At 38.7% G+C, this 16,437-nt stretch overlaps 1 protein-coding gene across 1 annotated transcript in view; it reads right to left on the bottom strand.

Moving 5' to 3' along the window:
• gpc3 (glypican 3) overlaps positions 1–16,437 on the bottom strand; it is a 155,204-nt gene that overhangs the window by 18,835 nt on the left and 119,932 nt on the right. Inside the window, exon 7 of the mRNA XM_084430527.1 lies at positions 15,409–15,613. Coding sequence (XP_084286653.1) covers positions 15,409–15,613 — 205 coding nt within the window. The remainder of the gene's footprint in view (positions 1–15,408; positions 15,614–16,437) is intronic.

Here is a 16,437-nt window from a genome sequence, read left to right as displayed (position 1 = left end):
GCAGGCTGGGCCTCCCCGTCTACATTTATAAGGTTTTATAACCTAGAGGTTCCCGCCCTGCAGGCCAGGCTGCTGTCGGTCTAAGTTTACCAGTATTATCTGACCTGATGCGTCAGCTCAGAATGCTGCGTCTACTGAGCACAGCTCAATGTTCGACAGTAAAAAAAGTAGCAGCACGAGATGTGCCTGGGCAAACTGTGTAAGACCCACATTCCCCCATCAGTTCAGGCCGTACCCCGCCCTGTCTGTATGATGAAATTCGCGTCTCAGCGACGCTACCATATGTGGAAGAGTGCGGCTTCGCCCCTCCCTCTTCCTGGACTCCCTGTGAGTTCCCTGAGTGATTGTGCACTATATGTACCCCGGGCTTTCGCCCTTGGGTCTTTGGTGTCAGATCTCAGCATGCACGGCGTTTTGCATTGGGTCCCCTAGCGTAAGATATCTTACGCAGTACGAGAGACCTCTCGTAAGAGAACGTACTCGGTTACTAACGTAACCTCGGTTCTCTCTAGAAGAGGGAACGAGTACTGCGTATCTTGCCGTGCATGCACACGCTCTGGTTGCTTCGATGATGAAAAACCAGATAATAGCTGCCTGCGAGCGGTATTTATAGGCCTAGACCACGCCCATTTCGGCGGGACGTGACGCAGCGGGCGCGAAGTGCCCTGATTGGGTCTGGCGTCACGCCAGGCCTCGCTCGATAGGCTGCTGCAGTTGCCGCAGAGCAGCCAATAGGCGCGCGAGCTGTCTCGCCTATGTCTGCATGCTGCCGCAACGCGTTTTGCATTATTACAAAATTAAGGATAATTTTTGGCTTCAATATCTCGCGGAAAAAGGATTTTCCCCTAGTGTAAGATATCTTACGCAGTACTCGTTCCCTCTTCTAGAGAGAACCGAGGTTACGTTAGTAACCGAGTACGTTTATTGAGGCAAAAGTTGCATTTAATAGTTAGTTAATAGTGAGAATTGGATCTAAAGTGTGACCGAAAACAGTTTGTGGGAGGTAAAGCAGAGAAAGAGGGAAAACTCTTTCTTTAGCAAGAACAGTCTAACACAGTATAAGATTGTTCGTTTGAAGATAACTGATTCTTTTCCTCTGTGAACCGTCCTAACCCTATGTCAGCATTCCCCATCAAAGCCCTTCAATGGGCGGCATTGTGGGGCAAATTCAAGTCAACACATATTAATTAGCACAACCCAGTGTGAGCGAGGCCACTGGTGTCAGCTATATGGCTCCTCTCACTAAATCTGCTCATAATTAGATTTGCTCAAATATATTTTTAGCCTCTAAAATTCAGATTAGACACAGGGAGAAATGGTCACAAAAAGGGATAAAACAGATTCAGAGACAGATCTTACCACAGTGGGAATTTAATTTCCTCTGGTATGGTGAAGGCCTAATTGCTGTCTCACCAAAAATCACCATGTCACTACCAGAAATCACCATGTAAATGTCATTTCAATGAGCCGAGCTGATAGCACACATGAACTCACTGACCATGAAACGCTTATAAATGCTCCAGCTGCTGCTAGTGCCAGAGAGGCTGCGAACGTGCTGACTGAGATTTAAAAAAATGGACCAGCAGAACCTGAAACCTCACAAACAAGGGAATGAGGACTAACAGTGACTAAGACAGCGAGTCCGTACTAAAAATGTAACATGGCAACTATTTTTTCTGTCAGATATAAGGAATTAATATGGGATACTCTATATAGTCATTCTGTTATTTAGGTTTTGTTTATAGTAATGGCTAATACCAAGAAAAGCATGTGGTGCGTGTGCGTGCAAAAATGGCATCATGATGCTGCTGTGTTGTGGGTGGTTGTCAGAGCGTAGATATTGCTAGGGCATTTGAATGGGAACAACAAGCCAGGCCATGTTCGTGCCCGTACCACAAGTGTTTTTGAGTGTTTTGTAATTCTTTTATTGAAAGTGTTTTTACATTTTGTATTACCTGTTGGTTTGGAAATGTCACAGTGGAACAAAAGAGTTTGCTTAGGAAAGTTTTGAGTATTGCGAGTAAACTACTTGGTATCCCTCTAAGAGGTCTAGAACAAATTTATCAAACCAGATGCCTTAGTAAAGCTATGAAAATCATATTAGACAATAGGCATCCTCTGTTTAATAAATTTGAGAGATTACCATTGGATCTGAGATTTAGGATGCCAGCATTTTTCTTAAATAGCGGGAAAAAATCCTTCCTGCCACAATCAGTAAAATCCTTAAATGAAAGGCATGTTGGTGTTTACTGAGCGGGTCTTTTTTAAAGGTGTTTTTCGTGTTTTTATATTTATGTATATTATTGGTTCTTTGTGTGTACGCATGTTGAAACACAAGCAACACAATTTTTCCCATGATGGGGATAATAAAGTAATCAGTCAATTAAGTATGAGTGCAACAGCCACTGTCCACGTTTTTAGTCTTGGAAAAGTATTTTTCCCATTCTTTTTTTTCCATAAGGATTAACCCTTAAACGTATATCTTGGGTCTTTAGTGACCTGCAATGTCCTTCACTACCCTCCTCCTCATTCATTTTTAAAGTTAGACTTGAATCTTCTTAGTAATCCTCAATCAATTCATTATAAACATATATTAAAAAAAAAAGACAGAAAAATGATAAAAGAATGCCACTTTTCCCATTCATTTTTCGGAAAAATTGTATAGGGTCGCCGAGGTGTGTAACAGTGTAAGCAGTGTAAGTAACTTTTTTACTCACCGGCCAATTTGGCTATTACATTTTTAAGTTACCGGCCATTCAGAACTTCTACTAGCCAAAAAAAGAAAAGAACCATATTAACTACGTCACAGCTATATATATATAATAAAATTTGGATTTCATAGATTTTCTTATTCAAACAAAATCCTGTCATCCAGCCATGTCCTCCCTTCATCTTTCATCCTCATCCTTTTCACCAAAAATTTGTTTTAGTTGGAAAGATCAGTACAGTACAAAGAACATGTAGGATGTTGGATAACAATGTCTTTTCTGTTAACCAAATGCTTTTTAACCTTCGCTATTGCTTTAATGCAAATGAACAAGCGTGCCGTTTTTTGTTGCGTAGTGACGGGCATGTTCCAGTAAGCCAGATATGCGCAGATTCTGTGCAATACGCTGTATTTAATATATCATGATGACTCACGAGTTGAGTATTTGCACTAAATCTACGCAGATTTGACTTACACAAACTTTTTCCAGCAAAGTGAGTAAACATAATAACACGCCAAATTGGCTAGTGATATAACAGCGTTACCCGCCACAGCTGATTTTTACCCGCATTTGTCGGGTGTTAATTTCAAACCCTGAGTGTAAGTATATTTTCTGCACAACAATTATTGAATCTTTGATGACTGAATAAGTGCAATTCACATTTATTCCACAAGGTGTTACCGTATGCAGGCAGAAAACAAAAGAATAGGAAGTATCATCAGCAAAACTTGAAATGGCTCAGAGATTTACAGCTGAACGCAATCAAATATTTTTGTCACTGTCACTGGATGGTGGATCTGGTGAAGAAGCTGTTAGTGATCAAAATATTGATTTTGAAGATGTTTAAAATGATAGTTTGGAGAATATGTTTGAGATGGCGAATATGAGCCAGATGCTGAATGTACTGGGAAATGAGCTCTGACGAGGACAGTGATGATAGTACAAAACATCTGCTCAAACTGAACCCTTCCAAGCTACTAAAGGTGACAAAATATGCTTAATTTTATTCTTCTGTAATTGTTACTCTAATATCAGGAGAGTTTTATATTATCGCGACAGGTAGAGATCCATCCATGTTAGATATATAAAACTATTGATTTATGGACATTTATTATTGCCAAATTATTTACAAATAAGTTTGATTTGATTTACATCATTCGCAATACTGAATGCAAGATTGCTGCTAAGCTCTTTTGGCGTGGTTCGTTTCTACAGTAAGGGCGACTTGTTTTGAAGGATACTTTAATTTATACCTTATTATTAAACATTTACTCTTCGGAGTAGTGTGAATGGGATTTTTACTTCCAGAACCTGACTGTTACACTATATAGTGATGCTTGTCGCTAACTAGAAACTAGGTTCACTATGGTGATATTTTTCGCACTGAACTAATTAAATCCATATTAACCTCAAATGCAACCTCACAGCTCTTTCTGTGCCTCCTGGCTTACGGATGAACCACAGTAGGTGAGACACAGTTTGTGTTTCTAGTCGGCGACGGACAGACATGACGCAGAAAGATGTCTGGAATCAATTCTGGACATCCTGCTAATGTAAATAAAACCTTCACACAAACAAACACTTTCTTTTGGAAACTCTCAGACACAGAAATGAACTGGAAGGAGAAAAAAGGTGTTCTCTGTGTGAAATATGAGCTTAATTGGTTTATTAACTTTTGTCATAACACAACTGTCGAGCTTCCTTTACTATCCTTTTCCTTAAATGTGACAGCACTTTTGTTAGTGTTTGAAACCAGCCTACCGTATACAACAATGTTTGGTGAGACGCCATAAACTCCCAGCCACCATGTTAAGCCTTCCACAATGGGAATGACTGTAGATGTAATCCATCTAGCTCCTGTGCATATTGAGTCAGGCACTGTTTACACAAATGCTGGTTAGGTATCATTATTTCTCTGTGTATGTGGTTATCTGTTAAGTGCATATGGTTGAGTGTGTGTGTGTGGGGAGGGATTGTTGTTTATATACAGAGGAAGAAATAAGAATCCCTTGTAGAAGGAGCCAGATCCATTGGGCTGTTTCTCATGGCAAACTTCCTCTCTCTGTGATCAGGATTATTTGCAGATGCGATGGTGCCATTGCTTCTTTCTCAAAGAGGGGGGAAAACCCACCATCTGCTCTCTTCCCGTTTACTGATCTCACTTTTCTCATCTCATCTCGTTTTACAAACAACCTTCGATGAGCCCTAATCTAACTCTATAGGTCACAAGTGGTGAGATTTTACCATTTTCAGTTGTTAAGTGAGAAATCTTAACATCCTTGAATCTATTTTCAATTTTGCTCACTCCAGTGCCCATTCATTCTCCTGGTACCTTCTTCATAATTTGTCCTACTGTGTTCTACAGCGAAATGGGCAATATGGGTTGGGAATGTCCTAAGGGTGAGTAAATGATTTTTCATTTTTTGGTGTACTATCCCTTTAAGAGTTGGGCGCTCAAAGAAATAAATATATAAACAATTTCTAAAGATATTATTGCAAAACAATTAACATCAAAGAGAGAAAGAAAATAGAAGCAGGAAGTGGCACACCAGTACACCAGATGATCCTTAAACTTCATGGGATGTTAGAAAATGCTAGAAAACATATACAGACCCTTTCCAAAAAATTAGAACATAATGGAAAAGTTTATTTATTTCCAAAATTCCACTCAAAACGTTAAACTTCCATAGATTATAGATTCAGGGCCCACAACTTAAACGATTTCAAGTATTTAGTTGTTTATTTGTACATAATTTGGGCTTCCAGCTCATAAAACCCACGAAAACAGGATTTCAAAAAATTAGAATATTACATGAAATCACACAGTAATTACACAGTGATACCATGGTCATTGGCAGTGTGGGCAGGTGCAAATCCTGCTGGAAAATGAAAGAAGCATGAAGTGCTTTGAAAATGTCCTGGTAGACGGCTGCGTTGACTCTGGATTTAATAAAGCACAGTGCAAAGTCCTCTTTTCTGATGAGAGCAAATTTTCATTTCATTTGGAAACCAAGGTCCCAGAGTCTGGAGGAAGAATGGAGAGGCCGTCTACCAGGACATTTTCAGAGCACTTCATTCTTCCTTCAGCAGACAAGCTTTATGGAGATGCTGACTTCATTTTCCAGCAGGATTTGCACCTGCCCACACTGCCAAAAGAACCAAAACCTGGTTCAATGACCATGGTATCACTGTGTAATTACTGTGTTATTTCATGTAATATTCTAATTTTTTGAAATTCTGTTTTCGTGGGTTTTATGAGCTGGAAGCCCAAATTATGTACAAATAAACAACTAAATACTTGAAATCGTTTAAGTTGTGGGCCCTGAATCGATAATCTATGGAAGTTTAACGTTTTGAATGGAATTATGGAAATAAATAAACTTTTCCATGATATTCAATTTTTTTGGAAAGGGTCTGTATTATCCTTAAAAAAACAAAGAAAACTATCACCTGTTTTAAAGTTTGTTGTCAGCAAGAACGCATTAAATTGATAAAAAATTACAAAAAATAATATTTATAATAAATGAAAGACATTTTGTTCGTTACAAAATATTTCTATTTCAAATAAATGCTGTTTTGAACTGTTCAGAGTCCTGGAAAAATGCATCACGGTTTCCATAAAAATATAAAGCAGCACAACTGTTTTCAACATTGTGATACTGAAGACTGGAGTAATGATGCTGAAAATTCAGCTTATTAATTACATATAAATTCAACTTTAAAATTTGCCTAGAAATCTAGACGCACCCTAGCGGCAGCAAAATGTATTTTGCAGCCAGGGCAGTCTAGCAACTCTCCATAGACTTTCAAGTTGCAAAAACCTAAATTGGGTCAGGCCAATCACGTCGCGTATAGAGAATGCGGGGCGGGCTTAACATATGATTACAGAGTTGCGACGGTTCCCTGGCTGCTACTTGAAAACAAAGAATGACGGCTGCTCATCGGCTTTGGCCGCGACTCTGGAGGACTTGGAGTTAAGTTTTTCTTTGAGAAAAGAGCAAAGAACGGCACTTAAGTCATTCTTAAAAAAAGGAAGATGTGTTCGTAGTTTTGCCGGCCAGATATGGCAAAAGTTGAATCTATCAACTAGCTCCGCTGTTGGGAAACCGCTCTGGTTGGTTGAAGCGCTGTCCTATTGCGTGCAGAGGGAATTTGAAAGACAGCCGTTTATCCCGCCCCTCGGATTAAGCGTGTCTATGGTGAGTTGCCAGACCAAACATCTTGATGTAGGTCTGGCTTGCCAGGCTACTTTAAAATATAATTAAATAGATAAAACAGTTATTTTATACAGTAATAATATTTCTTTCTTTTTTATCAAATAAATGCAGACTTGATGAGCATAAGAGACTTCTTTCAAAAACTTTTCAACAGTTGTGTAAATAAATGCTTTTTCACTTTTTCATTACTTAGCATAATCTCTACAGAACAGGGCTGAACAAAGACTTCAAACTAATTATTTCAGTAAATTAATAGCAAATTTCATGTGACCATATTTTATTACTAAGACGTAAATTTAAGAAACATTCTCAGTCTTATTGTCTGGGTTTTGGTCTTTCAGGGTTGACATTCACCATTTATTAAGGGAAGCTAAAGATAACTGAGAAATGACTTTACTCTTGCTCATTTCCTGAACATTTTGCCCTATTCATTTCCAGGTGTGTTTCAGGTTGATTTCCACATTACACTGAGCCGACATCTGTGTTGTCTATCGCTCCAAGCACCCGGGCCACTGCAGCCAAACATCTGCAGTCAGAACACCACTGAATATGCCCTTACATACACAAACATGGACATGCATTCTCATACCTGCACACAAACTCCCATACAACAAGAACACACACACACATTCACACTGTTCACTTATCTAAATGAGGACGTACCATAGACTGATGATGTTCTTACATAAAGCTAAACATAAATATTGCAGACAAACTCAAACCCACAATCTATAATTTACAGAATTTCACTTGCGCCAATTGAAAAATTTAGATGTAGAATTTAGAATTTTTTTACAGTGCATCTAAGCAGCAGTTTTCATTTTTGCTAATCATATATTATTACGATAGATAGATAGATAGATAGATAGATAGATAGATAGATAGATAGATAGATAGATAGATAGATAGATAGATAGATAGATAGATAGATAGATAGATAGATAGATAGACAGTTTATTATAAAAGCATACATCTAGCTTACACATTTACCCAAATTATCATACGCCTGTTTAACCTAAGTTAATTCGGGTGTTTCTCCATCCCCAACGTCACTCCTCGGCTGTGAACCGCTCCTGGCGTATAATAGGAATCCGCTATAGAACAAGCGCGCCTGCTCTTAAAGGGAATGTGAGATGACGCTCTGATTGGTTTATTTCACGTTACGCCCAAACCACACCTATGAATAATGAAGCTACTTCAGACCAACCCATTTTAGATTTGTGTCGGGCGCAAGAGTCATTTATCCCGCCGGTATAATAGCAACAGGGCCCGAGATCCGCCCACAAAGTTACTTGCGTTTCGCGCTTGATACTTGCATTTCAGACCGTTAAAATAGGGCCCATAGAAATTGATAATGTTATAATTTAGTAAAGCAAAATAACAATTTAATAATTTAAATGAAAGATAACTACTGCTTGTTAATGCAACAGCTAACATAAAAATAACAGCAATACTTTACAATAAGGTCCCATTAGTTAATGTTAGTTAATGCAATAATTTATTGCAGTATTTATTAATATTCATAAATGCTAGTTAAAAACACAACTGTTCATTGTTAGTTCAATACAAATAGATAAAACTTTTGATTTTAATAATCTATTTGTAAATTGTCAGGGTTCTCTCACTTTGCTGTAGTTCGGTTTCAGTTCAGTGTCAGGGTTCGGACATTCATGTTAACTAATGTGATTAACTAATGTAAACAAAATTGGAATCTCATTGTAAAATCTTACCAAAATAACATTTAACATTGCTGTGTAACATTGATGCATATGTTGTTTTATAAAGTTATATACTCACTGTAAAGTGCTACCAAAAAACAAATCTTTTTTTCACCAAATATGTTCTCAAATGTCCCCAAAGGGAGTTTTTTGTCATATTTAGTTTCTTGGGACAGATTTCTCCTCAAAAGCAGAGCTAATTAAACCCACCCACCCTCTCGCACTCATATAAATGTATACTTCCTCAAATAAAAAAAAACACACACACACACACACACACTAGGCAGGCCGGCCTCATATGCAGCTTGTTTACGGCTGTGGCACAGAGCGGCTGCAGAAAGCCTGTCCTGTAATGTTCAGTAATAGAAAACGTGTGCTTTGCTCCTCACCTATCAGGTGCTAGAGGTCAGAGGTGACACATGGAGCCTGTTAGCATTCCAGCCTCAAGATCAGAAGAAGGATGAAACTATTTATGCTGCAAGAGTAGCGTATGCTCCGTGTGCTTGTGTTTGAATGCTCGTGCCTGTCGTTTTCGTCTCACAAATTCACACCATCCATCACAAAATTTCCTCTCCTCTCCATCCCTCTTACTCTCTCCATATCTTAAGTAAATCTGTAGCAGACCTGAGACTCGGGCCCTGCCCAGGCTCTCACCGCGAGCTGCATGTTTCACATTACAGGCATATTTCCACATTGTATTTTGCTAACCCTCGCCTGCTGATAAAGGGCCAAAGAGCTTCAAAGAAAAAATGCTCCTCAGCACTTACAGTGACCAAACGTCTGCTGAGCACTGGAAAATAACAAGAGCTCTTTTGACAGGACCCACGCTGTGCGGCGGAGTGGTCAAGGCTGCGGAGCCCGGCGCACTTCGACCGGCCCTCTCGAAAATCCCCCGACTCCAGGAGTTTGGCCTTTCGGTGATAGCTACATTCATCAACTCCTCCTGGGTTCCTCCTTGATAAAATGAGAAGGGAACCAAGGAGCGCAGAGAGGGTGGGAAATGTAAGCAAAGCACTTGCAACAGATGGGCTGAATGAGACACTTTGTTTTAAACTACATGGAAACACGAAATGGGGTGATCGTTCAGGGTCTCGATGAAGAAAAAGATGAGAAAGTGTGATAGAATGGGGCGGAAGCTCATAAAGAATGAAAGGCAGTGATGACAGCTGGGCATGAGGTTTATGGTTTGGCTTAGTGCAGACGTGCTGTCCCAGCTAAAAGTGATGAGACTGAGAGAGCAGGTATATGTCTGGTTTATCTTTCACACACTCACCACCACACACAACAGTTTTTAGTTCCACTCATCTAATACAATTTTGTAAATTAAAAATGAAATCCATTCCTCTTATTTGAATATCCAAGCACCCTTTCAAGAATACTGGGTAACACTTTATTTTACAGTGTCCTTGTTACATATGTTACATGCACTTACCATAGTAATAACAGAAAATTATGCATAATTACATGCAACTAACCTTCAACTAAATCCCAATCCTACCCTATAGTAAGTACATGTAGTTACTTAATATTACTCAGTACTTAAATATATATTTACAGTGTAACAATGACACCTTAAAATAAAGTGTAACCGAAAACTGATATTTCTTTGAACATTAACACTTTACAATAAGGTTAAATTTTTTTAAAGCATTTGAATACTTATGAATAATAATGTATTAATAATTCTATATAATAACAATAATGTACAATAATTTTACGTAATATTAGTTATAAATTGTATTTAGAATAGTATAATTAATTATTACATACATTTTTAATGATCATTCATTTCAATAATTCACTTTATTTATTTATTTATTTTAATAATTGTTGAACCTAGGCTAATGTTCATTTATAAATATACTGTTTATATGTTGTTCATTGTTAATCTAAGCTTGTTCATAGTACATTCGTGTACATTTATACAGCTTAAAATTGTAAAAAATGTATTAATATGTAAGTAGAAATGAACTAACACTGTTATTGTTAGTTTATGATACAAAATAATGTAACCATGGGAGGATTCACTTTATATCACTTTTCTTGTTTGTGTTCAGTCTCTGTGTTGTTCTGTGACAACGCTTGACCCTGCTTTTGCCTTTTTTTTTACTATTTATGTTGGCAGTGAAAAAATAAACATAATAACTGGCCAGTTATTCCTTATTAATGTCTTGTTTACAGAACTGTTGCATTACATATACTGTATATATCACACTTGAGTGTTAATTTCGTTAACAAAAACTATGCCGAAAAATGTTCGACAAGCTTTTTTCACATGAGTAAGAGAAGACGATGATGAGACGACAATAAAGTAATTTAACAATAACTGTGACTATATTAACATCCAATATCGTTGAGGAAAAAAGACGAGACTAAATGTAAGTTTAAAAATAAAAACTTTACCAAAACACCTCTTTATTTTTGTTGGGGGAAAAAAGAGGAGACATAATGCAGACTTGGGATGCCACAGTTCTCAGTATAATATTGAACTGTTCGACATCCACGGTGCAATACGCGCTTGTGAATTGCGTTTTTTCCCCCAGGCTTTGCGTTTAAATAATTAAATAAGTGCATTTTATCTCTCTGCGAACTAGCTCTGTTTAACCATTATGCAGCATGACGAAAATGTGTTGACTAAAACTAGACTAAAATAGCCAGACCTGGTTTCACAGACAAGGTTTAGATTAAGCCAGAATTAGGTTAGTTGAATTAGTTGAATTAGGACATTTAAGTATAGCTTTCATAAACGTGCATTAGAAAAAAGCATTACTGGTGTGCATCTGACAAAACAATGGCACTGACATATTTTAAGATATGTCAGTGCAAGTTACTCATTTAAAACAGCTCAAACATGCATTTTAGTCTGGGACTAGCTTAAGCCTTGTCTGTGAAACCGGGGGTTAGTTGACTAAACAAAAACGGGACAAGGTTGACTAAATATGATAAAAACTAAAAAGTACATTTGACACAGGACTAAGTAATATTATCAATATTTGACATCAATATTTCAGATTAAACAACTAAAGTAACACAAACTCTTTCCCATAAAGCATCATTTAATATATGACAACAGCACGTTTGATTAGCGCTGGACTGCTCTGTTGGCCACATTATCTTGTCTAAACGGGGCGGCTGACATTAAAGTGAGTGTGGTGAGGCAGATGACAGGACCTCAGCGCTGGCTGTGTGTATCTCGGGGTGTGTGCATATGACACACACAGCCCGTGTCCTGGAATAGCTCTGCTGGCCTGGAATGCATGGGTCGGTATGGGGGTTGGGGGCAGTCCTGGGGAGTGAAGAGGCCTGGAATCTGTACCCCAGATGACGATTTATCAATCAATCCGGATCACTCAGAACATCCTCAAAATTACTGGCCGGCTGACAGCTTTGATTTACGGGGGGTCTGGGCCCAAGCTGCGGCCTGTCTGCACCTAGTTGTTGTTCTACCCATCACGTTCCCCAGACCCCTGCGCAGCGCCGAAGCCGTGTCTCTTCCACAGAGCTTTGAGAAACCAGATCTACGTCGTCCATCTCGGCGCACCAGGCACAGACAGGACTTCCATTAGTGAACCTGCCTAACCTTTGGCATTCTGACTTCCTGACCCCTCCCTAAACGACCAAAATGGGATGAAAAGACAGCAGGGCTGAAGCATGTTTCACTGGGTCATCAGCTTTCTGCTGTTATCTATGTACCTGTTTCATCAGAGGCCTAAAGGTCTATACTAAAACAAACAGACGTATTTATACAACACTTGAGCAAGTATATTGGTCAAATATTGCACAAAAAACATGAAACTATAGGCAAAACAAAACGTACAATTATGAACAATAGCTGGATAGAAAAACTGATACTTTTGTAAATGCATTAACAACAGCAGAGAAGCAGAATTTAGCTGTACTAATTTTTTTAAATAATCGGCCTTTCTATATCTTACTGTCTCCTTTGACATTTAAACACGAAATGTTGTGATGCATGTCAAAATTTTTATGAAAAAATGCAGCAAGAATCCCCCCCCCCCCCCCCCCCCCACCATGTTTACAGTGGAAAGCAAAGCATTGGAATGCAAAAACACATTCTGTGTGAATGTGATTTACATTTTTTGGCAAATATTTGCTTGTAAAATCCAGTAAACAGGAATCCACGCGAATGGGAAGTATGAAAGATTTACCCACACAGATTTTCCAACAGGTTCACAAAGACCAACAGGAGGCTGCTTGGTTTGAAAGTGATGCATTGCTACACTACTGACAAGAGACAACGGACCTTAACACTTGGAACAAACATAGGCCTAAAAATACTGTATTAGCTTTAGCCATATAGCCATACAGCTAAGTGATATATAAACTTATTCCAAAACACCAGAAAGATTGCTGGAAAGCACAGCCTTTGACATCTCTTGTAAATGTCCTAACCTGCATGATTGATTTTATGGTTGCAGTTTATTATTATAAATATTATAAATGCTAAGCATTGTTTTACCCCGCTGTCCACGACACTATCAGAACAATCCTGTAATCCATTCTTAGGTCACAAACCACTGCCCTAACACACACACACAAACAAACAGCGAATGAGAGAGGACTGGAGAAAGGAGAGGGATATAAAATTCCAAGACAAGAAAGATATATGGCCAACTGTTCATCCCAGCGCCCAAAATGCATTCTCTTCATTCTTAATGATTAAAGCAGTAAATCGTCGTCGAGAGGGAGGGAGGACGTGCACACAAACACCACCAGCTCACAGTTCATAGAGCATTCAAACTCAGCGCTCGATGCTGGACGTTTTATCACCGGTTCGCTTCCTCTGTGTGAATCTGAGTGCTGATATGTGTTATCCTGACCTTCCACATGTGCTTTATATGTGGGATTCTCAGTCAAGCCCTGGGCCCCTGACGGCGCTACCCAGAGCGCCCAAATCTCTGCCACAACAACACGACCAGGACGACAACTCCCTCTGATGTGTTTGCTCAGCTGGTCCGGCTTTGTCAGTCAGTATCAAACTCCTTGTTCTTGCCCCTCTACTGTTATTCTTTGCCTCTGTTTAGTTTCTTTGCACTAACATGGTTTGTTGGTTCTTTTGTGCTTTGTTTTGCATCAAAGGGAACATCTCCCATGTACCCTGTTTGTTCCCTTGGACAATGATAGGGTCACGGGGTCACTGATAACAGACAGCTACCTGTAACCTGTGAAGTTGAGGCAACCAGGGCATGACAACAAGGACTGGCTGATGGTCCAATGCCAGCGTAAAGGATGATGGATGTTGACGGAACTGTCAATGTCCCAATCGGTCACGTACTGAATTGTCACAAAAGTTTATCATTAGCATGTGTCTTTAAGTCTATCCAATTTAAACATTCAACTGTCTGAGACAGTTTTGTGTGCACACATACCGAAAATGCTTCTCGGAGGAGGAAGCCGCCTCTCAGACGGGCCAATACACACAGAAATATGCCAAAATGCTTGTCTTGGAGAGTATTCTAGTAAACAACATAGTCGGTTATGTCTTAGGTCAACTTAAACAGTTGAGAAGAAAACGCATGAGTATAAGAATACTGAATCTGTGCTTTATGTCTTAAAGCGATAGTTCACTTTGAAATTAATTTTTGATATGTTTTAGCTTACCTCAAGGACATCCAAGATGTAGGTGTCTTTGTTTCCGCAGTAGTTTCAATTTTGATATTTTTAGGTCAAACCGTTCTTGTCTGTCAGTCATATAATGCAGGTCGATGGTCATTGTCTCAAAACACAAGCACAGAGTCCAAATTAAAACAATTCCCCATCGTCCAAATGAAACAATTCCCCATCATAAGTACACATTGATGGCCTAAGACACGAAACGAGCGGTTTGTGTGAGAAAACGAACAGTTTTTATATCGTTGTTATCTCTTGAAAACAGCACACGTCCAAATGATCTGACGGCGCGGGCGGGTATAGATATATACATAGATGTCGCCTTGGCTACTGCAGTTCATTGGAACGAAACCGTACATTCATTGGAACGAAACAAAGACACCTACATCTTGGATGCCCTTGAGGTAAGCTAAAACATATCAAAAATGAATTTCAAAGTGAACTATCCCTTTAAAGCAGGGGTGGTCCTGGATGGCCCCTGTCCTGTAGAGTTTAGCTCCTAACTTGCCTCAACACACCTGCCTGGAAGTTTCTAGTATGTCTAGTAAGACCTTGATTAGCTGGTTCAGGTGTGTTTAATTTGGGTTGGAGCTAAATTTTGCAGGACAGTGGCCCTCCAAGAGAAGGATTGGACACCCCTGTCTTAAAGTGACAGCAGCCTAATAAATCTGTTGCTGTCTGTGTTTTTAATGTTTAATAAACAACAAATCACACTGCTCTTGACTGAATAACTTTAATAAGGATTAATCTATATTTAAATTATACAGTGAAGATTATGTGTTATTTTACATTTGATTGTAAGCTAGTAGTTTTAGCTGTGGTATCGAGAATTGTGAAATTTCACTAGTATCTAAAATGTTGGTGTCACAACCTTATTTATTAGAATTCATGATCAAATGAGTCAAAAACAATGAAAACAATAACTTTTTTATTAAATATTTTTAGGGAGAGGCCAGTGAAAAGTTTGGCAGGGCAAGTAAAAAAATGTAACCATTACCCCAACCGGGCCAGTAGAAATAATCCTTAGTGTTGAGCCCTGTCAACTTTCACAAATATATTAGCTAATATAATTTACAGTAGCACAGTATAAAAACACATGGCATTCTGAGTCTGAGTGAGTGCTATATCACTGACCTGCAAAGATGCGTAGGCGTTTGCGTCTCGGGGGTGGCCCGAGTCCTGAAACACCAGTACACTCATCTTCATCATCGCAGTCCCCGCTTTCTAGACCCTCCTCGTCCTCGTCTGCCTGGCCTTGTCCGGCTGGGTCTCTTCTCGCATTGCTCCCTCCTGGTCGAGCCCTCCATCGCTTCTCAGGCAACGTCACCATCCGTAAAAGCTACAGATAAAAAGACCATTAGTATTGAGAATGGCGGAAAAACGGAATAAAACATTACACCTTGATGACTACAGAAGTATGCTGAACATATTATGCTATTAACCGAATCAGAGAACCTTCAACATGAAAATATGTGAAATTATTGCAATATTAACTTCAAGTAAATAGCTTGGGTTAAAGAGAAAAAAGTTTGGGAATCCCTGCTCTAGAACATGTATAATTTATCAGTTTGAGATTAGGTTTATGGATTTGTGCTCAGATTACAATAACACTGTAGATGAAATCTGCCAAACAAAGTCATGGCCAAATATTTCATTTCAGCACACTAAGTAAAATGGCCGACATCTGGAGAGAAACTAGTTATTTACTGGATAGAGTTGGAGTAAAATCTGAGAGATTACTGTAGAAGACAAAAGAACAATAGCAGAACAATGGACCAAAAAATGTAATTTAGATTCTTTGTGGTAGGTGACAATTCTGAGCATAGCGTGTCCAAAGGTGTCACTTCAACAACAACTATTTTAAACAGCATTTTTTGATTCATTGTATAATTATTATGCAAAATAATCAATCTGATATGACTTTACATTATCTGAAAAACTACGAGGAATATTTATATTATTAAAAATTCTTTATCACTCTGCAGGACTATTTAATAAAGTGAAAAGTTGCTTATAAATGCAAAAAAAACAGATTCAGATCAGTTATGGAACCTAAATTACACACTTTCACTATTATTTTTATCCTAAAATCTTGATGTTGAAAAATCTGCATCAATCACCATCTTCTTTTGATTTTATTAAACAGGTCAGCTGCTTCCTGAC

The sequence above is a fragment of the Rutilus rutilus genome, assembly GCF_951802725.1.
Source record: "Rutilus rutilus genome assembly, chromosome: 14".
NCBI lineage: Eukaryota > Metazoa > Chordata > Actinopteri > Cypriniformes > Leuciscidae > Rutilus > Rutilus rutilus.
The sequence above is the reverse complement of the archived record's forward strand: the minus strand, read 5'-3'. Positions and strand labels throughout refer to the sequence as shown.